Source organism: Callithrix jacchus, chromosome 10 (genome assembly GCF_049354715.1).
Source record: "Callithrix jacchus isolate 240 chromosome 10, calJac240_pri, whole genome shotgun sequence".
In the NCBI taxonomy this organism is placed as follows: Eukaryota; Metazoa; Chordata; class Mammalia; order Primates; family Cebidae; genus Callithrix; species Callithrix jacchus.
In genome coordinates, this window is record NC_133511.1 from 7658873 (window position 1) to 7682806 (window position 23934).

The window sequence follows — 23934 nt, forward strand, 5'->3', positions numbered from 1 at the left end:
TTTTTTGATACAGTCTCACTCTGTCCCTTAGTCTGGAGAGCAGTGATGCTATCTCGGCTCATTGCAACCTCCATCTCCAGGGTTCAAGTGATTCTCCTGCCTCAGCCTCCCAAGTAGTTGGGACTACAGGCGTGTACCATCATGCCTGGCTAATTTTTGTATTTAAGTAGAGACAGTGTTTCACCATGTTGACCAAGTTGGTCTCAAACTCCTGACCTCAGGTGATCCTCCCACCTTGGCCTCCCAAAGTGCTGGGATTACAGGCGTGAGCGACCACATCTGGCTGATATGTTTCTCTTAAACATCACAAAAACTCTTGTGAGACAGAGATTATTAGTACAATGATACTGTTGAAAAGCAGTTATAACAGTTTCAGCTGTTCGGAGAAATAGCTTGCCCAAGATCATTAGTAAGACTACATTTTTCCCATTCCATACACCACTTCCCTGATAACAAAAAGAAAACATACACTATGTAATATTGACCATTATTATTCCATACGGGGAGATCGATTGGTACAAATTACCCTACCTCTGGCTGGGCATGGCGGCTCACCTCTGTAATCCCAGCACTTTGGGAGGCCATGACGTGCGGATCAGTAGAGGTCAGAAGTTTGAGACAAATCTGGCCAACATGGTGAAACCCTGACTCTACTACAAATACAAAAATTAGCTGGGCATCATGGCACATGCCTGTAATCCCAGCTACTCAAGAGGCTGAGGTGGAAGGATCGCTTGAACCTGGGAGGCGGAGGTTACAGTGAGCCGAGGTCACACCACTGCATTCCAGGCTGGAAATCAGGGCAAGATACTGTCTCAAAAAGAAAGAAAAACAAGAAAACAAATTACCTTGCCTCTCTCACAATGGGCACTGATTAGCCAAACCTATGTGGTTATATGTTCTACAATTATTTTAATAGGAGTGTTCTGATAAAAATGAGGGACAATATAAAATCCATTTCTGATGTCCTTCTCTTTGTCTTCTGGCTTTGATTGGCTGCAGTGAGAAAGCATGAAACACGTTTTCTTTTTTTTTTTTCATGAGACAGAGTTTCGCTCTTGTATCCCAGGCTGGAATGCAATGGCGTGATCTCAGCTCACGGCAACCTCCACCTCCCGGGTTCAAGCCATTCTCCTGCTTCAGCCTCCTGAGTAGCTGACATTACAGGCATGCACCACCAAGCCCGGCTAATTTTATATTTTTAGTAGAGATGGGGTTTCTCCATGTTGGTTAGGCTGGTCTTGAACTCCCGACCTCAGGTGATCCATGCGCCTCGGCCTCCCAAAGTGCTGGGATTACAAGCATGAGCCACCACACCCGGCCTGAAACACATTTTCAAATCACCATTCTCTTTGGATATGAGTCAGAGGAACTTAAGTGTATTGCCTAGATTAGGAGGGAGGGGGCAAAATGGAGAGGGCAGCATTCAACTGTAGGCAATGTATGGAGTATGTGGCCTCTGCCTCCAGGATCCTCCCTCGCCACACCTCGTGTGAGAAAAATTCTAAGAGGAGCACCAACATGGACATACCCCAAAAGACACACAGGCGCTCCAGCGGGGCTGAAAAGGTGGGTGCCAGGGTGGGAGGCAGATAGGATCAGGAAGCATGGGATTAGCATGGCTGGGTAATAAACATGCTGCTGTTTCACAAGTCTGGATTGCAGGAGAGCACATCCCTGAGACGGACATACAACCCTCCCTCTGCCCATCCCAGTCTGGCACAGGAACTGAGCACAAACAAACCCTGTTCTCAACAGGCAGCCAAGAAACCACAGAAAATGTTCAGTTCTTAACACGGCCTGCCCATTGAGGTGGAACAGACGGTTCTGAAGGATGATTCCCTTTAACTATTGTAAAAGCTAAATTTCCCTGGTTGCAGATTATCAAAACAAAAATCACTTTCAACACGTGAGAGGTTTGTTCATTTTTTGCTTTGTGTGATCTAAATCGTCAAATGCGATTCTCAGAGGAAGAGAATCAGCTGGCATCAGCTGGAAGAACGAAGCCAAGAGCCAACGCAGTGCACAAAGGCTCACAGGGAATCCTGCTGTGGTTTGGACTCCTGGTTCCTGCTGCTTCTCTGGTCTCTCTGTGGTTTGGCAGTGTAACCCTCCACGATTCTGTAAAGTAATAAATCCTCTTTTTTTTCCTGTGCCCGTGGTGAGCTGGACCTCTAACAACAGGCCCAATACACTCATCACACACCCATCGGGCACCTGAAGAAAACAGGAGTTTGTGACTAATCTAGAAAGCCCCTGGGGGCTCACGCCTGTAATCCCAGCACTTTGAGAGGCCAAGGCAGGCTGATCATGAGGTCAGGAGTTTGAGACCAGCCTGACCAACACAGTGAAACCCTGTCTCTACTAAAAATACAAAAATTAGCCAGGCGTGGTGGCAGGCACCTATAATCCCAGCTACTCAGGAGGCTGAGACAGGAGAATCGCTTGAACCTGGGAGGCAGAGGTTGCAGTGAGCTGAGATCACACCACTGCATTCCAGCCTGGGCGACAGAGTGAGACTGTCTCAAAAAAAGAAAGCAAGCTCCCGGAGACCTGGCCCAGTGAGGGAAGCGGAGGCGGAGGGGAGATTTCCTATGAGTCATACTATCCTTTCCAGCCTTTCAACACCCCACACGCCCAAACCAGAAAAACTGTCATGTTCCTCCCTTAAACCAGCTTCAACTTTTCCTTATTTAATCCAGACAACTCCAAATATTCTCAAAAACTTTTCAACTTCCACTACCGCGCAAGAAGTAAACGAGCCTGGGGAACCTGACACAAGCCAAAATTATGTCAGTCTCAGGAGGGATCTTTAAATCCATGTAAGTTGCAATGTGTATAGAGCAGTCTGTTTAATAGAAAGATAATATGGAAAAGGTGGGTATTTCACAGAACAGCCGCACGTCAGAGAAGTACAGTAAGGCTGGCCAGGTGCAGTGGCTCACACCTGTAATCCCAGCACTTTGGGAGGCCAAGGCAGGTGGATCACCTGAGGTCAGGAGATCGAGACCAGCCTGGCCAAAATGGTGAAACCCCATCTCTACTAAAAATACAAAAATTTGCCAGGTGTGGTGGCACGGGCCTGTAATCCCAACTACTCAGGAGGCTAAGGCAGGAGAATCACTTGAACCTGGGTGGCAGAGGCCACAGTGAGCCAAGACTGTGCTACTGCACTGCAGCCTAGGTGAGAGAGTGAGACTCCATGTCCCTCCCTCTCCCCCCCCCCACACACACACACACAAAGTACACTAAAACCAATAAACATATACAGAGACCCAACTTCATTAGTGATCAAGTATATGTAAATTATTATGTTATTTTACATTTATTTGACGGTCAAAAATTTTAAAGCCCAGCTGGGCACAGTGGCTAACACTTGTAATCCCAGCACTTTGGAAGGTGAGGCAGGCAGATTAGTTGAGGCTGGGAGCTTGAGACCAGCCTAGCCAACGTAGCAAAACCCTATCTCTACTAAAAATACAAAAATTAGCCAGGCATGGTTACAGGTGAGGCCTGTAATCCCAGCTACTCACAAGGCTGAGGCACGAGAATCACTTGGAACTGGGAGGCAGTGAACCAAGATCATGCCACTGCACTCCAGCATGGGTGATAGACTCTGTCTCAAAAAAAAAAAAAAAAACCTTAAGCCTGACTGAAAGTTGTTTTACAGGATTTCTCATACACAGCTTGTGAGAGTGGAAAAAAATTTTTTTATTTTATTTTTTTGAGACAGAGTCTGACTCTCTTGCCCAAGCTGGAGTGCAGTAGCAATGATCTCAGCTCACTGCAACCTCCGCCTCCCAGGTTCAAGTACTTCTCATGCCTCAGCCTCCCAAGTAGCTGGGATTACAGGCAATGTGCCACCACACCACTCTAATTAAAAACATATTTGATATAGCTTCACTCTGTCATCCAGGCTGGAGTGCACTGGCACAATCTCAGCTCACTGCAACTTCCATCTCCTGGGCTCAGGTGATCCTCCCACCTCTGCCTCCCTAGTAGGCGGGATTACAGGTATGTGCCACCATATCTGACTAATTAGGGTGGAAATTGGTACAACTGCTTTGGAAAATAGTTTGGCATTATTTTATGAAATCTAACATCACATGCCCTATCAACCAGGAATTTTGCTCCTAGATACATGCATATGTGCATGTCTTGAATGAAAGAAGCTCTTGGCTGGGCACGGTGGCTCACGCCTGTAATCCCAGCACTTTGGGAGGCCGAGGTGGGTGGATCACGAGGTCAAGAGATCCAGACCATCCTGGGTCAACATGGTGAAACTCCGTCTCTACTAAAAATACAAAAAATTAGCTGGGCATGGTGGCGCGTGCCTGTAATCCCAGCTACTCAGGAGGATGAGGCAGGAGAATTGCCTGAACCCAGGAGGCGGAGGTTGCGGTGAGCCGAGATCGCACCATTGCACTCCAGCCCGGGTAACAATAGCGAAACTCCGTATCAAAAAAAAAAAAAAAAGAAAGAAGCTCTTAACACATGATCTCAACAGGAATGCAGAAGAGTGTTTCAAGAAGTCTGTCCGCAATAGCAAAAAACCTGGAACAAACCCAAACGCCATCCACGGCATGAAGAAATGAAGTGTGGTGTATTCACAGGAAAGAATGTTATTCAGACTCGAAGTGAGCATGCTACAGCATCAGCACCTGCACCAATGTGAAGGGATTTTAGCAACATGCTATAAGGGAGTATCAATCTCACCAGATTACAGAGCATGACATCCTTTTTATAAAGTCAAACAGGGTAATACAAGCATACTTTTTAGAAATACAGAGGCACAAAACAATATTAAAATGAGAGCAAAGGAATAGTGAAAGGAAAATTCCAGATTGTGATTATCTTTGGTCTAGGTACATGTAAATTCCAGTTTTAGGGCCCGTGATAGATTTATGGGAACTTATCACATTTAAAAATTAATTGAGGCTGGCCAGGCTCAGTGGCTCACACCTGTAATCCAAGCTACTTAGATGGCTGAGGAAGGAGAATCAATAAAATAAGGTATATTCAGATATATGCCTTTTACTTTGCTCCCTCTCCTGCTGTATATGCAACTTTTAAAAAGTGTTGTTTTGGCTCGGAGCAGTGGCTCAGGCCTATAACCCCAGCAGTTTGGGAGGCCAGGTGGATCACCTGAGGTTGGGAGTTCAAGACCAGCCTGACGAACATGAAGAAACCCCATCTCTACTCAAAATACAAAATTAGCCAGGTGTGGTGGCATGTGCCTGTAATCTCAGCTATTCAGGAGGCTGAGGCAGGAGAATCGCTTGAACCCAGGAGGCCAATGTTGCAGTGAGCCGAGATTGCACCATTGCACTCCAGTCTGGGCAACAACAGCAAAACTCCATCTCAAAAAATAAAAAATAATTGAGGCTGAGCTCAGTGGCTCGTGCCTATAATCCCAGCACTTTGGGAGGCCAAGGCAGGAGGACCATTTGAGCTAGGTCTTCAAGATCAGCCTGAGCAAAATAGCAAGAACCCATTTTAACAATTAGGTCTAGTGGTGTACCTCTGTAGTCCTTCCTAGCTGCTCTGGAGGCCCAGGCAGGAGGATCACTTGAGTTCAAGGCTGCAGTGATCTATGATCATACCATGGCACTCTAGCCTGGATCACAAAGAGAGACGCCGCCTCTTAAAAAAAAAAATTAATTAAGCCATTCATGGGCCCACAATGAGAGTGTGTTATAGACCAGGGATTATGATTAATCCATTTCCACGAAACTAGGGTCTAAAAAATAAATAATGCTCTCAGAAAATGCACTCCACGTATCCTAACTTTATATAGTCTTTGCCATCCCTAGAGATACAAATAACCCAGAACAGGCCTCGGGAAAGACTGCCCAGGGTCTGGTTTCTGTTTGTTTGTTGCCCTGTCACAAGAGGCAGAACAGTACAGTGAGTAAGAGCACAGGCTCTGGGGGCCAGGCTGCCTGAGCGGGGAAGCCTGGTTGCATTCCTTACCCTGTGTGACTAATGCTGTTAGGGAAAATTACCTCGCCTTTCCGTGCTCCAACTTTCACATCTGTGAAACGGCGCTGGCAATGACAGAACTATAATACCTGCTACAGAAAGTTATTTTAAGGGAGGGGTGCAGTGGCTTGTGCCTATAATCCCAGCACTTTGGGAGGCCGAGGCAGGAGGATCACCTGAGGTCAGGAGTCTGAGACCAGCCTGACTAACTTGCTGAAACTCCATCTCTACTAAAAATAGAAAAACCAGCCAGTCATGGTGGTGCGTGCCTGTAGTCCCAGCTACTCCGGAGGCTGAGGCAGGAGAATTGCTTGAACCCAGGAGGCAGAGGTTGCAGTGAACTGAGATCTCACCACTGCACTCCAGCCTGGGTGACAGAGCCAGACTTCTTTTCCAAAAAATAAAAAAATAAACAAAGTCATTGTAAGAATTACATGAGTTAATTCACCCTGAGGTCCCAGAATAGTGTCGTTGCTCTCAGTGCACAAAGTAACCCTTACTCAGCAAAGGTTATTATGTTTATCTCTTGTTTAATATCACAGTGAAAAGCTGAGGAAATGCTCTTCCCCCAAGTATACCCTCAACACTCCTGGAGCAGGAATATCCCCACAATTCTCTGGGAAGATCTACTGCACCCAGCACAACACCATCCTCCTCAGTAAGGCTGGGGGTAGACTGAAGAAACGGAATCTGTTTGTACCTTAAGTACCCTGACATTTTTAAGAAATGACTAGAAGGCTCACGCCTGTAATCCTAGCACTTTGGGAGGCCAAGGCGGGCAGATCGCCTGAACCCAGGAGCTCAAGACCAGCCTGGGCAACATGGCAAAACCCCGCTACTCGGGAGGCTGAGGCTGGAGGACTGTTTGAGCCTAGGAGGTTGAGGCTGCAGGCAGCCATGTTTGTCCTACTGCACTCCAACCTGAGTGACAGAGTGAGACTCTGTCTCAAAAAAAAAAGAAAAAAGAGATGACTAGAAAGAAGTTTGGGACTTACCTGTGGTTTTTCATGGAATCTCTCCGTGTATCATTAACATAAATAACCAAGTTTTTGTGACAAATCACTTGTCTGATGGCTTTAAATAACATAGGCTCCTGCTGGGTGCAGACGCTCATGCCTGTAATCTCAGCACTTTGGGAGGCCATGGCGGGTGGATCACTTGAGGTCAGGAGTTTGACACCAGCCTGGCCAATATGGTGAAATACCGTCTGTCCTAAAAATACAAAAATTAGCCGGGCATGGTTGTGCGTGCCTGTAATCCAAGCTACTCAGGAGGCTGAGGCAGGAGAACTGCTTGAACCCGGGAGGCAGAGGTTGCAGTGAGCCAAAAATGGCAACACTGCACTCCAGCCTGGGGGACAGAGTGAGACTCTATCTCAAAAAAATAAATAAATACATAGATTCCTGTCATCTTCTAAAATAAACAGCTCAAAATCTCTGGATTGAAAGGTTGTATCATTTATTAAAATGAAAACTATTCCAATATTTATTTGGGGCCTATTTATACTTCATAAGCAATTCTAAGAAATGGAGTTATCTGGTTTCTACAGTGTCAATACGGTAGAACTCATACTTTAGAAAGAACACAGGGTTCTAGAGATATGATTGGTAACAGAAAAAAACCACATGTGACAACGTGGGAGAAAAAAGGCTGAAACAAATCAGACAAATAATTCATATCAATGCTCCATGAACATGCTGTGGCCTCTCAGCAGAAAACGGCTGATGATGATGATCCTGAATCCTGAGAAAAGCTGCTCTCATGTTAAATGTACTTTGTTTATCAAAAGAAGAGTAGTCTCAAATATTTGTCTTAAATATGCCATAAACATTTTTAAATAATGCTTTCTTTTCTTGGCAGAATCTTCAGGATTAGTTGCACTAAGGACCACTAAGTCCATAAATGGCTTGGCCTACCTGAGACAGCTGTTGAGTACAAATCAATTAAACCTCAAAGAATTGCTGCCAAAATTATGAATAAATGAATTCGCAGAAGTTAATAATCCATTACACAAATAGTGTCATTTGACTGGACTTAAAAGTGAATTTTAATGCTTAAAAGAATGAGTTTTTGGCCAGGCGTGGTGGCTCATGCCTGTAATCCCAGCACTTTGGGAGGCTGAGGCAGGTGGATCACGAGGTCCAGAGATCGAGACCATCCTGGTCAACATGGTGAAACCCCGTCTCTACTAAAAATACAAAAAATTAGCTGGGCATGGTGGCGCGTGCCTGTAGTCCCAGCTACTCAGGAGGCTGAGGCAGGAGAATTGCCTGAACCCAGGAGGCAGAGGTTGCGGTGAGCCGAGATCACGCCATTGCACTCCAGCCTGGGTAACAAGAGCGAAACTCCGTCTCAAAAAAAAAGAAGAATAAGTTTTTTCAGCTGTCTTTGACAAACAAAGAAATAAAAATAAATAAATAAAGTAAAAAAAAGAATGGGTTTTAAGTTATCTGGAAAGTTAACCTGTGTGAAATGATTAGTTCTCTCAGATGATCTTCAGTAAATCACGACATAAGGAAGTTTTTATCGCTTTTTCTTTTGCAGATAGGGACTTACTCTGTTGCACAGGCTGGAGTGCAATGGAGTGACTTTGAAATCCTGGACTCATGAGCTCAAGTGATCCTCCTGCTCCAGCCTTTTAAGCAGCTAGGATTATAGGCCTGCCCCCCTGCACATGGCTAATTAATTATTTAGTTATTTATTTTGTAGAGACAGGAGTCTCACTTTGTTGCCCAGGCTAGTCTTGAACTCCTGAGCTCCAGAGAGCCTCCCGGCTTGGTGTCCCAAAGTGCTGGGATCACAGGCATAAGCAACCTCCTCACCCAGTCTACTAGAGCTTTTTAATGAACGCACCAAAACATGCCTACACAAGCGATTTCCTGGGGCGGCAACACTTCTTCCACAAAGGTGGCTCCCTTCAGAAATCTCTGAAAGTTCTTCAGAAACAGCTTAATTTTTATTTCAGTCTTAACTCGGGGGGTATCTCACGGGAGGAATTGCTGCCAATTCAGTTCTGTGCCAGGCATAAAGTCCTGCCGGAACTTCAGAGGTGAACTATCATCTCTGTCCTTTCACAGGCCCTCTCCCAAGAACAATAGGAAAAAAAACCCAAAAAATAAAATAAATAAAAAAATTTTTAAAAAGGCCCTCTCCCAGGCAACCAATAATGATACTTCATGCTACAATACAGGACGTGTAATGATGAGGTAGGAGCAGGTACACAGAGGGGAACCCAACTGAAGATGTGTGCCATGAGGGAAGAGAGGAATCAGGGAAGACTTCTCAAGTTGGTGTTGACAGAGAACACATCCCAGGACGGAACTACAGGTGCAAAGGTGCAGGTAAGGCTTGCACAAGGGAGTCACCGGCAGGTCCGTGTCGTTGGACCCAGTGCCAAATGAGAGAGGGACATTCTGAGAGGGGAGCCTGGAGAGGTAAGTGGGCCAATGATGGAAAGCCTCATAGTTCATGCCGAGAAGCCTGAGCTCCAACAAAATGACAAGTGCCATATGATTTCGTGTCATGCAGTATCTAGAGAAGTCGAATTCAGAGAGACGGAAAGTAGAATGGGAGCTGCCAGTCCTAGTGGCTGGGGAGGGGGAGTGCAGAGTTATTATTGGAAATGTACAGAGTTTCTGTTTGGGATAATAAACAAGCTTTGGAAATGGATACTGGTGATGGCTGGAAGTATTACAAATGTACTTAATGCCCCTTAATGGTACCCATAAAAATGGCTAAAATGGTACATTCTATATTATGTTATGCATATTTTACCACAATTTAAAAAAAAAAACTAAAAAAAAGAATTATTACGTTCAGGTAAATAGGAAGAAGAGGCCGGGCACAGTGGCTCATGCCTGTAATCCCAGCACTTTGGGAGGCCGAGGCAGGTGGATCACGAGGTCAAGAGATCGAGACCATCCTGGTCAACATGGTGAAACCCCATCTCTACTAAAAATACAAAAAAAGTTAGCTGGGCATGGTGGCGTGTGCCTGTAATCCCAGCTACTCGGGAGGCTGAGGCAGGAGAATTGCTTGAACCTGGGAGGTGGAGGTTGCAGTGAGCTGAGATTGTGCCACTGCACTCCAGCCTGGTGTCTGGAGACAGAGTAAGGCTCTGTCTCAAAAAAAAAAAGAAAAAAAGAAGAGGAAGAAGAAAGAGGAAGAGAGGAGGGAAAGAAGAGAAGGAGGAGGAGCATCAGTTTCAGCTTTAACCAATAAACAGTGGCTTTCAGATTTGTTTTAGAGACAGACCCCTTTCTTCAAACAGCATTGCTATAGACTTAATATTTGTGTCTCCTCAAAATTCGTACGTTGACACTTAATCCCTAACGTGATTCTATTGGAGGGGGCCTCTGGGAGATGATCAGGTCATGAAGGTGGAGTCTACATAAATAGTTAGTGCCCTTACAAAAGGGACTCCAGAGAGCTCCCAAATCCTTTTTACCATGTGAGGACACAGCAAGAAAACGGCTGACTATGAACCAGGGACACCAAACCTGCAGACACCTCAGTCTCAGACCTCCAGGCCTCCAGACTGTGTGAGATAAGTTTCTCTTGTTTGTAAGTTCTCCAGTGTACAGTATTACCGTTATGGACCCTGCATCAAAGCCCCACTATAAACCAAGCAATAGCAACATACCCTGGTGGGCGCGAGAGGCCAGCCGCGAAGCCCGCCGGCTCCTATTCCCTACTTGCGTCCCATGGTGAACCCCAAGAACCTCCAGGGAACCCCGAGAGCTCCTCCAGTCTGCAAACCACTGGCGCAGGTGGTGGGAAGAATCCCGAAAGGACTTCAGCCTGAACATAATGCAGTGAGATTTCTTTTTTTCTTTTAATTTTTTTGGGTAAACTGGTTATATCACATGAGACTTCTGAAATAGTAAAGCAGGTCTGGGTTTTAGAAACAAATTAATCTATCTCAGCTCAGCCTCTCACCAGCCAAGTATCCTGAGGAAGTTACTTATCTGCTCCGTCAAAACAGACTAAAAAACCTATTTTTGCTTGGCGCGGTGGCTCACGCCTGTAATCCCAGCACTTTGAGAGGCTGAGGCGGGCGGATCACCTGAGGTCAGAAGTTCAAGACCAGCCTGACCAATACAGTGAAACCCCGTCTTTAAAAAAAATAAAATAATTTTTAAAAACCTATTTTTATAGGATTGTCATGAGGATTGATGAAATGTAAGTAGGGTGCCTGTACACAGCAAGTTCATTTGATGACAGCTATTAATACTCTCGTTTTATTCAGCATTCTGACTTCTGTGTAGCAAGACGATTGGGAGGGGGCTGGTGGGAGCATGGATGGAAGTTATTACAAGAGTCTGAGATATGATAAAGGCTTGAACTGCACTGGTGACAATACGGATAAAGGGGGAGGTGGGCTCTAGGACTATTCTGGAAATGCTGTCAAGATGGGGAATAGGCACCGACTTCCTTCAAGTCAACCAGAAGGAAGAAGCAAAGAAAAGAAGGTATAACCGAAAGGCTGTCTAGAACTGGTCTAGGGGAAGAAGGTGACTACAGCCGGGGTCAGAGACAGGGGCCAGAGGCACAGTGGAGGGTGTGCTAGAGAAAAGCTTTCCAATTCCACTCTTACCTCTCCCTACAGTACATGCCTGCCCCTTTAACAACTCCCTGCACTGTTGAGAAATTAATAAAACAGGTTCAGGCTGTCCAGCCAGCAGTCATTCCTCCACCCTCCCTCTCCAAGCTCCTTAGGCTAATGGGCAGCAATCTAGAGAGGCTGCCTCCTCCTTCTTCCAGAGCAGCTGATAGAAATAGCTTAATGGAGGGTCACTGAATCACAGAAATCAACTTCGGTCCTGTGGTGCCCAGAGTTTCCCCAGCCTAGTGTCCATCCCCTTCCCCTCTACCTAAAGGGACTCAGACCCAAGCCTGGCCGTCATCTCTTTCTTCAGCACATACAGGACATGTAAGAGTGATCATCACAGTGATGTTTGTGGAGGCTGGGAGCTGGAAATTGTCTGGTTGTCTAACACTCGTGGACCGTGGAACCAAGAATACTCTGTAGCAGGTAAAAACAATAGACTAGCTCAGTGGTTCTCAACCAGGGATGATTTTGTCCCCCAGGAGACATTTGGCAATGTTTGGAGACATTTTGGATTATCACAACTAGGAGTGGGGGCGAGGATGCTAGACTGGCTTTCATTAAGCAGAAGCCAGGGACCTACATCTTACAACGCACAGAACAGCCCCAACAAAGAATTAGTCAACTCAAGGCTGGGCACGGTGGCTGATCCCAGCACGTTGAGAGGCCAAGGTGGGTGGATCACTTGAGGTCAGGAGTTTGAGACCAGCCTGGCCAGAATGATAAAACCCCGTCTCCACCAAAGATACAAAAATTAGTCAAGTGTGGTGGCAGGTGTCTGTAATCCCAGCTACTCAGGAGGCTGAGGCAAGAAAATCACTTGAACCAGGAGGGGAGGTTGTAGTGAGCCAAGATCACGCCACTGCACTCCAGCCTGGAATGAGACTCCATCTCCAAAAAAATAAAAAGAAAGAAAGAAAAAAAGAATTAGTAAGCTCAGAATGTCAAAAAGCCTGAGGTTTCGAAACACACTAGATGAACAAAACAGCATGACTGGGTCACAAACATACAGTGCTGAGTGGGAAAAAAGATGTACCCTTTCTAAAAAAAAAAAAAAAAAAAAAAATGTCACCTTTCTTAAAAAAAAAAAGATGTAACCTTTCTTAAAAAGATGTAACCTTTCTAAAAAAAAAAGATATAACCTTGTATACAATGCCCATTGGTATTAAGGATTCATTCTCAGTCATGCATCCCATATTTATTGTGAATCTATTGCAAGGTCAGTAACAAAATAATCAGAGTATAGATACAACAGTGGCCAAAACTAGATATGATTCCTGACTCCTGGAGTCTACTAGAATGGCAGATATTAAATAATTTCATAGTAAAAAGGGGGGAGAGAGGAAAATTTATGGAGATTCGTAGAATCTAGAGTTCCCAATTCCCCAGCGAACTGCACAAGCCACAAAAGATCCCTAACTTTACATCTTTGTTTAAATAACACTAAAAAACAATACCCTCCAGCAGGGCTACATGCCAGCTTCGGATTTGTGCTGCATACACAGCGAACACCCGGTAGATGTCTGTTGATTGGATAAAGGCTATACGGTTAAGCACAGCTGAATGACTGACTCCTTCAAAACGTCTGGGCTTTACCCTTTGGAAAGCGGAAACCAAAATGAAAGGAGAAAGCACAGGTCTACCCCAGACTTGTTACTAGACGATAACAAGGAGTGTGGGTGTTGGCCAGGCGTGGTGGCTCACACCTGTAATCCCAGCACTTTGGGAGGCTGAGAAGGGCGAATCACGAGGTCAGGAGTTCGAGACCAGTCTGTCCAACATGGTGAAACCCCGTCTCTACTAAAAATTTAAAAAATTAGCTGGGCATGGTGGTGGGCACCTGTATTCCCAGCTACTAGGAAGGCTAAAGCAGGAGAATCACTTGAACCCAGGAGGCAGAGATTGTAGTGCACTCCAGACTGGGCAATAGAGCAAGACTCCATCTCAAATAAAAAGAAAAAAAATTCAGCCAAGCATGGTGGTCCATGCTTATAATCCCAGCTACTTAGGAGGCTGAGATAGGAGACTCCATGGAACTCAGGAGATCACACCACTGCACTCCAGCCTGGGCAAGACTCCATCTCCAGAAAACAAAGGAATGTGGGTGTAGACTGACCACCAATTATTTCCCTCCTCCAGCCCATGCCCCCTTCACACCAAGCTACTTGAAGTTCCTTAAGCGAAACATTTTCCGACACTTCCCAGCCTAGACGGCCCCTCCCCACCCAGGCCTCCTTGAAAACTCACTCATGCTTCGTCATCCTGATCATCTTCCCTCTCGAGCTCCCAATCGTATCTTACTGCGGTAGACTTGGTCTCTGCCCTCTTTTGTGCCATTTCTGAACACTCATCTTTATAGCACTTGTAACTTCTTACCATAATTTTATTATGAATTTTCTCTAGGGCAGGATCTTAGTCCTATTCTACATGGCCAAACAGACTAGTCTGAAGCCTAGAACATTATAAATGTCTGAGGCTTGGTGAATGAAAGAATCAATGAATGGGCTGGGCACAATAGCTCACGCCTGTAATCCTAGCATTTTGGGAGGCCGAGGTGGGTGGATCACCAGAGGTCAGGAGTTTAAGACCAGCCTGGCCATCATGCTAAAGCCCCATCTTTTAAAAAAGTTTTTTAAAAAAGTAAAAAAAGAAAAAAGAATCAATGAATGAACCATGTCCAGCACTCTGCTACGAAAGGAATATGATAAAATCCATGCCCTCGAAAAGCTTACCATCTATTTTTTGGGAAAAAGATAAATATATAAAATAATAACTAAAGGTTTTATGCTAGAGATATAAAATGGATGGTTGTTATAAGGAATATACATTTTAAAAATACATGAATAGGCCTGGAGCAGTGACTCATGCCTATGATCCCAGCATTTTGGGACACCAAGACGGGAGGATTGCTTGAGCCCAACAGTTCAAGTTTAGTCTGAGCAACACTGTAAGATTTTGTCCCTACGAAAATTAAAACATATATATGAATCAGGACCTATGCATCAGAATATAAACTGTGTCACAGTATACAATTAAATAAGACCAGGCGCAGTGGCCCACACCTGTAATCCCAACACTTTGGAAAGCCAAGGCAGGCAGATCACTTGAGCCTATGAGTTTGAGACCAGCCTGGGCAATATGGTGAAACCCTGTCTCTACAGGAAAAAAAAAAATAAAAAATAAAAATTAGTAGGGCATGGTGGTGCATGCCTGTAGTCCCAGCTGCTCAGGAGGCTGAGGTGGGAGGATCACTTGGGTCATGGAGGTCGAGGCTGCAGTAAGCCATGATCATGCCACTGTACTCCAGCCTGGCCAACAGAGACAGACCCTGTCTCAAATAATAACAATAATTAAAAAACAAATAAGAAGTATTCTCAGACATTCCTGGAAGTCCATGGCCTTCTATCACAATATTTTTCACTTAAGTTGACAGCAACAAATGACAAAAGCCAAAATTTCAGGGTTCACTAAGGAGTATATGATTCTCATTATCATGAATGCCTGGGGCATAGTAAGTGTTCAATAAACTTTTCTTTTTCTCTTTTAGTGCAATGATGCAATCTCAGCTCACTGTAACCTCTGCCTCCCTGGATCGAGCGATTCTCCTGCCTCAGACTCTGTGTAGCTGGGATAACAGGGCTGTACCACCACACTTGGCTAATTTTTTTTTCTTTTTTTTTTTTTTTGTATTTCTGGTAGAAACAGAGTTTCACCGTGTTAGCCAGGCTGGTCTGGAATGCCTGACCTCAGATAATCCGCCCACCTCAGCCTACCAAAGTACTGAGATTACAGGCGTGAGCCACCGTGCCCAGCCTCAATAAACTTTTATTTAATGTGTGATCTGATATTCCTAATCATAGAGAAAAGTTGTCTGTACCCTCTGGGGGCAGGTATATTAGGAGCTGGGGTCACTTAGAACATATCCTCCTCATAATGAAAACAGAACAAAGTCTAGGTCCTAGTCTTCTCCCTATATTTAGTACCCAGTTGCCCGAAAAGGCTGCTCTTGCCCCTTTTTGGTAAAAGGAGAAATGACCTATGTGGTTATAAATATTCCTCTGCATCTTGTCCGTATGATGATAACACATCACACCCATTCACCAGCCTCTTTCTGTGCTATCCTACCCTTGGTTCCCTGGCCACAGGTGGGGATTCACAAAGCTAAACTCACAGCTGGGACATGAGTTTTGACAACAAAGTTCAAAATATTAAGTATAAGGAGTGCTGGTTATCTGGTAAACCACTCTTTTCCGACTGCTGGGTCAGATAAAGAGAAACTGCATTAATTCAAAATCCAAGTGCTTGGATGCCTGCCAGAGGTAGGAACCTTTGTCGTCCCTCAGTCATTCACTCATTCATTCATTCCTGTGCTAAGGGTTGCAAGAGATATTGAACAGAAAAACCGCACTCCTGCTGTTAAAGAACTTTGTCCATGGCCGGGTGTGGTGGCTCACGCCTGTAGTCCCAGCACTTGGGGAGGCTGAGATGCACCGATCACCTGAAGTCAGGACTTCAAGACCAGCCTGACCAGCATGGAGAAACCTCGTCTCTACTAAAAATACAAAATTAGCCAGGTGGTGGGAGTGCGTGCCTGTAATCCCAGCTACTCAGGAGGCTGAGGCAGGAGAATTGCTTGAACCTGGGAGGCAGAGGTTTCGGTGAGCCGAGATCAAGCCATTGCACTCCAGCCTGGGCAACAAGAGCAAAACTTCGTCTCCAAAAAAAAAAAACCAACAACTTCAGCCATATGGAATGTAAAGGTACCCACAACCAGCTATTACATAAGAAAGGATAACCTCAAAAAATTTGTGTGTGGAGGCCGGGCGTGGTGGCTCATGCCTGTAATCCCAGCACTTTGGAGACTGAGGCAGGTGGATCACCAGAGGTCAGGAGTTCGAGACCACCCTGACCAACATGAAGAAACCCCATCTCTACTAAAAATACAAAATTAGCCAGGCGTGGTGGCTGGCATACGTAATCCCAGCTACTAGGGAGGCTAAGGCAGGAGAATTACTTGAACCTGGGAGGCAAAGGTTGCAGTGAACCAAGATTGTGTCATGCACTCCACCTTGGGCAACAAGAGCAAAACTCGGTCTCAAAAGAAAAAAAGAAAAAGAAAAAAAAATCATTGTTAATTCTTATCACATCTTGTTAAACAGATGTCTGCCTGCCATATCACCTCCCCAGCCTCAAGGCCACTGGCATTCCTGAAGCAATTACCACATGTTCCCATCACCCAAGAATAGAGAGCTGATGGTGACAACTAACACATGCAGAGCACTGAAGAGAGCCAGGCTCTGTCTGCCCTCTCCTACCTGGTCACCCAACTAATCCTCCTAACAGCCCTACAAGGCAGGTACTGTTATTACCTCCATTTTACAAATAAGAAAACTGGAGCACAGGCCAGGTGCAGTGGCTTACGCTTGTAATCCCACCACTTTGGGAGGCCAAGGTGGGCAAATCAGATCAGGAGTGTGTGACCAGCCTGGTCAACATGGGGAAACGCCATCTCTACTAAAAATACAAAACAATTAGCTGGGTATGGTGGTACACATCTGTAATCCCAGCTACTTGGGAAGCTGAGGCAGGAGAATCACTTGAACCAGGAAGGCTAAGGTTGCAGTTAGCCAAGATCACACCACTGCACTCTAGCCTGGAGGGTAGACCGAGTCTCTGTCTCAAAGGAAAAAAAAGGAAGAAAGAAAACTGGAGCACAGGGAAGTTAAGTGACTTGTCCAAGGTCACCCAGCCAGGATTTGGGTCCAGAATGTGAGTATCCTTAACTATTACAGCTCAATTTCCTCCCAGCTGAGAACTTATAACAAATGTATCAAGACAGACACATCTGGATGCTGCAAGGTGGTTTTTAGCAACTTTCCCCTTTAAACACATGCATCAATTTAAAACTATATTTGTATGATAGAAAATGCTTACACCTTTATTGATCTAGTTTTTTAAATGGTATGGCTTTTCCGGACATATCTTTCACAATCTTTAAAGGGAAATTTGCTTTGTTACCACGAAAAAAAAATCAGGCCAGGCCAGTGGCTCACACCTGTAATCCCAGCACTTTGGGAGGCCCAGGCAGGTTGATCACCTGAGGTGGGGAGTTCGAGACCAGCCTGGCCAACATGGAGAAACCCTGATTCTACTAAAAATGCAAGATTAGCCAGGTGCAGTGGTGCATGCCTGTAATCCCAGCTACTTGGGAGGCTGAGGCAGGAGAATCGCTTGAACCCAGGAGTCGGAGGTTGCAGTGAGGCAAGATCGTGCCACTGAACTCCAGCCTGGGCAACAAGAGCGAAACTCTGTCTCAAGAAAGAAAGAAAAAGAAAAAGAGAGCCTGTCTGTTTCATGAGGTGGCAGTGGCCAGCACTGTTTAGACCAGGGCTTGCAGGCACCACTCCTTACAGGTCTGGGGCAAATTGTTTAGCCCTCTTAGTTTCTCCAGCGTTCAAGTGGATATAACAATGGTGACATCTAAAGTGGTGAGGATTCGTTGATATTATCCATATATATTGTTGTTACAGTACCTGACACAGAGCGAACGCTCAATAATGCCTTTCACTATTTAGGTCCTGGTTCTCTCATTTCCAGAGCACAAGTCCTCCGGCAACAACAGAAATGCTTTCCCCAGAGTCTCTGTCCACTCCTTAAAAACATTTGGTCCTACTTCGCACCAAGCATATTGACAGCACAAACAGGCTTCCCTGGACCCCAGCCCGGGGGTGGCATGTCACCTGGCTCAAGCCCAGGAAAGAAACCTGGCTCTGGTCTCCCTCCCGCCTGGCAGCAGCACAAAACTTAACCAGGATCTCTCACTTGTGTCAACTCTTGAATCATCGCGCCGGGTCTGGCGGGCTCCGCAGTAGACGGAATGAGGCCGCCAGCGCCAGGAAGTGGCGCTCACCCACCTCCCCAGCCCGAGGCGGGCACCCCTCCTTCACAGCATCCCTGGGGACCTGGTCCCCTCCCCAGCGGCGCGCCACCGAAGACTGACCTAACAGTGCCAACAGGGTGGATCCCCACGCCCCCCCCCCAAATCCTCTAAAATACATTGCAATGATTTCGAACAGGGAGCCGAGGGAGGCACACGATGTGCTCTCCGAGGCCAGGTGAAGCGCAGCATCCCTAGCGCACGTGTTGAACCCGGAAGCGAAGTCCGTGCAGCCTCTGCCTCCCTGCCCGGGCCTCAGAGCTCGTGCTCCGTGTCCACGTGCGCGTCGGGCCCGCAGCGGCCCCAGTGCCCCAGCGGAGCTGCATCGCGCGCGTTCCACTCACCAGGTGAAGAGTTTGCCTTTTATCCTGCGCAGCAGGCTGGAGAACTCGCCCGCCGCTCCCTCGGCGAGGGGCTCAGGGGAGCCAGGGCCCGCCGGCGACGCTGCCTCCATGGGCGCCCTTGCGCGTCTCCGGCGCCCGAGACCCGTGGCTCGGGCTCCGCGCTCCCTCCCTCCCTCGTTCGCTGGCTCGCGTCCCTCTCGCTCCTCCACCAGGCTTCCCTCAGCGACCAATCATTAACTGTCAAACCCTAAGGGCCAGACAATGCATTTGCAGATTACAACCTGGCACCTCCAGGGTGGCAGGAGGAGAAAAAGCAATTTTTTTTGTCTTCTTCTCAGCCGAGCCTCATTGTCGAGTGGCACCCAGTGTGCCTTTCAGGTTTCTAGGGTTCCTTGTTTGAAATCACAAGATACGGTGACACGAGGTTATTGTAGGTGACTTCCGAGCGAAGAAGCGATGAGTGAGCAGCGAGTGAGCCTGAACTCCGCAAACTGGAAGGACAGACTGACCCCGCCCCTTCCCTCCCACGCTCCCTCCCTCTGTCTGAAGGGTACTTGGTGGCTTCATTAAAACAACGAAGGGGAGGCGGAGATTGCGGTGAGCCGAGATCGCGCCACTGCACTCCCACCTGAGTAACGAGAGCGAAACTCCGTCTCAATAATAATAATAACTAAAGGCTGGTGGGGCTCTTTGGCCCACACCTGTAATCCCAACACTCTGGGAAGCGGAGGCGGGTGGATCACCCGAGGTCAGGAGTTCGAGACCAGCCCGGAAAACACGGTGAAACCCCCGTCTCCGCTAAAAATACAAAAACGAGCCGGGCGTGGTGGTGGGCGCCTGTAATCCCAGCTACTCTGGAGGCTGAGGCAGGAGAATCGCTTGAACCCTGGCGGCGGAGGTTGCAGTGAGCCGGTATCGCGTCTTTGCACTCCAGTCTGTACAACAGAGCGAGGCGCCGCCAAAAAAAGAAACCTGAAGGAGCTTCAGGTGTCGCTTTTTCCTGCAAAAACATGGATAAGATCCTTAAAGATCTTGGAAAGGTGCCTTTGTGGCGTGGATGGAGGCGTATCCCTTTCCTCGCGGTGTGTCGGTTTTGCCTTTCCGAACTCATTTGTCCCCGCCGTGCCAGGCAGCGAGCGAGACGGTGCCAACCCCTGGCTCTCGGCCGGGAAGACCTGCTCTGGCCACGCCTTGCGAGGCTTCTGCGGACCCAAGAGGGATTAAGAGAGACTAAGATCTGGGGTCGAAAAGTTCCTGTGACTGATCCCCTGCTTCAGGAAAGGAGGAGATCCAGAAGACAAAAGGAAGGGCGTTGGGACCTTTCTTTTTCCTGGCCACCTCCTTTGGGGGTTGAGGTGGGGCAAAATAAACGTATGTTCGAATAGACAGGCTGTGCAGACAAGCTGGCAATTCTGTAAGAGGAGTCTAGAAGAAAAAAAACTTTTGAAAATGAAATATGGCTTCAGGAACCCCAAGTTTAGCAGCTGCACTGTTGCCAGGCTGGAGGGCAGTGGCACGATCTCCACTCACTACAACCTGGTCTCAACTCTGGACCTCCAAAAACCTTGAAAACTAAGAATGTGGTCATCCATAGAGGACTAATTATTATCATGCAAGCATATCATGAAACAAGAGGACATTAGAAGCACATTTAAGATCTCACTTTCGTAAAGTAAACAACTCATTAAACCCTCCCTGAGCTCCTGGAAAACCAATGAAGCGCGATGCTCACGCCTGTAATCCCAGCACTTTGAGAGGCCGAGGCGGGTGGATCACGAGGTCAGGATATCGAGACCATCCTGGCCAACATGGTGAAACCCCGTCTCTAAATAGGAAAGAAAGAAACCTCCCTAGGCCGGGTGTGGTGATTTACACCTGTAATTCCAGCACTTTGGGAGGCCAAGGCGGCGGGATCACCGGAGGTCAGGAGTACCAGACCAGTCTGGCCAATGTGGTGAAATCCCGTCTCTACTAAAAATACAAAAATTAGCTGCTCGTGGTGGTGCGCGCCTGTAATGCCAGCTACTCGGGAGGCTGAGGCAGGAGAGCCGCTTGAACCCAGAAGGCAGAGGTTGCAGTGAGGTGAGATCAGGCCACTGCACTTCAGCTTAGGCAACAGAGTAAGAGTCTGTCTCCAAAAAAGAAAAGAAAAGAAACCTCTCATCCTTTTTTTTCCCCCCCAAAGATTTTGGTTAAATTTCTCTTCCTCTCCATACCTCTGAACTTTTACCCACTCTGAGTCTGAGCTGCAGGTAACCCCTCCTTAATAGCCCCTCCTAAAAAGCTAGCCTCAGGGTGAAACATTCTCTGATCTTATCCAATTGAGCCACCTTTTCATTCCACTTCCCACAGGTAGGGAGTAGTCCCCCTCCACCTTCAGGAACCCTTCCCACTGTCATCACCAATCTCCATTTGCAATAATCACTTCAAATAAAGTCTCTCCTTAACTAAATCAGATTTGGGTTTTTTGTGTGTGTTTGTGTGTTTTTGAGACCAAGTCTCTCTCTGTTGCCCAGGCTAGAGTGCAGTGGCGCCATCTCAACTCACTGCAAACTCCACCTCCCAGGTTCAAGCAATTCTCCTACCTCAGCCTCCTGAGTAGCTGGAATTACAAGCGCGTCAGGCTAATCTTTGTATTTCTGGTAGAGACAGGGTTTCACCATGTTGGTCAAGCTGGTCTCAAACTCTGGACCTCATGATCCAACTTCCTTGGCCTCTCAAAGCAAAGTGCTGGGATTGCAGGTGTGAAACACCGAGCCGGCCCAGATTTGTGTTTTATTTGCAATATGTATAGTAGTCACTCCTTACCTGAGGTTTTGATTTCCACAGTTTCAGCTACCACAGCCAGTCACCTTCTGAAAACAGGTGACTAGAGTGTAATAGATATTTTGAGAGCGAGACCACATTCACACAACTTTTATTACAGAATATCGTTATAATTGTTCTATTGTATTACAAGTTACTGTTAATTTCTTACTCTGCCAATTTTATAAATGAACTTTTATTATAGGTATGTATAAGAAAAAAGTATATACTGTATAGGACTGAATTCTGTCTGCAGGTTCAGACATCTAGGAGGGGTCTTGAAGCATAAGGGGGGACTACCGTGTTTGATTATGTGAATATGAAGAAATATAAGATACACGTTAACACAAGTAACTCTAAAAGAGGGTGGGGGGCCAGGTGCAGTCGCTTATGCTTGTAATCCCAGCACTCCAGTAGACTGAGGCAGGAGGATTGTTTGAGCTCAGGAGTTTTAGACCAGCCTGGGCAACCTGGTGGGACTGTCTTTAAAAACAAACAAAAAAAAACTGAAGAGTGTCTGCAAAGATATTTTAAAAAAAAGAAAGAACGCATAAAAAAAGGGTGTTGGTGCAGAAAGCATTAAAAAAGTTTTAAATTACACTTTAAAAAAATTCCAGCACATATGAGAGAGACCCTTTTTTTTCAATGAAGTCTCACTCTGTTGCCAGGCTGGAGTGCAGTGGCACGATCTCCACTCACTACAACCTCTGACTCTCCGGTGCAAGCGAGTCTCCTGCCTCAGCCTCCCAAGCAGCTGGGATTACAGGCACATGCCATCACAGCTGGCTAATTTTTGTATTTTTAGTAGAGATGGGGTTTCACCATGTTGGCCAGGATGGTCTCAATCTCTAACCTTGTGATCTGCCTGCCTCAGCCTTCCAAAGTGCTGGAATTATAGGCATGAGCCAGCAGATAGAGTCTGCACCCAGCAGACAGTGTCCCTTTTATGTAAAATGTATGCTTTTGTATAAATACATAATACTAAAAGATGAATTTAGACATTGTGGCAAGCTGAATAATGTCCCCCAAAATTATCCAGCTCCTAATCCCTAGAACCTGTGAATGTTGCCTTGATGGCAAAATGGATTTTGCAGATGTGATTAAGTTACACATCGTGAGATGGAGAGATTAAAATGGGCCATACTCTAATCACAAGGGTCATAGGAAGGAAACAGAGGCTGAGCATGGAGGCTCACTCCTGTAATCTCAGCACTTTGGGAGGCTGAAGTGAGTGGATCCCGAGGCCAGGAGTTTGCGACCAGCCTGACCAACATGGCAAAATCCCAACTTTACTAAAAATACAAAAATTAGCCAGGCATGGTGGCACACACCTGTAATCCCAGCTACTTAGGAGGCTGAAGCAGGTGAAACGCTTGAACCTGGGAGGCAGAGGTTGCAGTGAGCTGAGATCACGCCATTGCACTCCAGCCTGGGCAACATAGCAAGATTCTGTTCCAGAAAAAAAAAGTTGGGGGGATTGGACAGAAAGGAATGTACAACAGAAGAACAGAAAGCGCTATGGCAGCGGAAGCAGAGGTTAGCGTGATCCGCTTCAAGAGCAGAGAAAGGTAACACAACCCGAGGGATACATGGAGCCACCAGAAGCTCAAAGCTCCAGAAGAACGTAGCCCCGACATCTTTAGGCTTGACCACAGGCCAGTGAAACTGCTTTCAGACTTCTGACCTCCAGAACTGTAAGAGAATAAATCCATGCCATTTTAAGCAACTAAATGGGTGGTAATTTATTACAGCGGCCATAGGAAATAAATGCAGATGTATACACACTAATGTGTAGAAACTGGGGTACACCATCAAGAGAAAAAAGCAAACTAAGATGATTGTATACTATGACTCCATTTTAATAAAAGCTACCAACTAAATATCTTTATATATACATATATTGATACATTGATAGACATATTTATGTTCGCTGTGTTCATATAAGCAAGAAAAAGGATGTGGAAGAATGCATACCAGGCTACTGATAATGTTTAAATCATGTCAGTGGTTGGGGATGGGGGCGGGGAATTATTAAGGGGGTGAGAGATTTTCATATATATCTTCATTTTGTGCTCTTACCATGAGCATATACTGCTTTTGCAATTTTAAAAATATACAATTAAGGCATTTTTCAATAGGTCACATTAATCTTAATTCAAAACATATAGGCTGGGCCAGGTGCAGGATCTCCCGCCTGTAATCCCAGCACTTTGAGAGGCCAAGGGTGGGTGGATCACCTGAGATCAGGAGTTCAAGAC

The 23934-nt window shown here is 46.3% G+C and overlaps 1 protein-coding gene across 1 annotated transcript in view; it reads right to left on the reverse strand.

Moving 5' to 3' along the window:
- SLC35F2 (solute carrier family 35 member F2) overlaps nucleotides 1–19377 on the reverse strand; it is a 62910-nt gene extending 43533 nt beyond the window's left edge. Inside the window, exon 1 of the mRNA XM_002754400.6 lies at nucleotides 18872–19377. Within this exon, the coding sequence (XP_002754446.1) occupies nucleotides 18872–18981 (110 nt within the window). The 5' untranslated portion in view covers nucleotides 18982–19377. The remainder of the gene's footprint in view (nucleotides 1–18871) is intronic.
- Between the last annotated feature and the right edge of the window lie 4557 nt (nucleotides 19378–23934).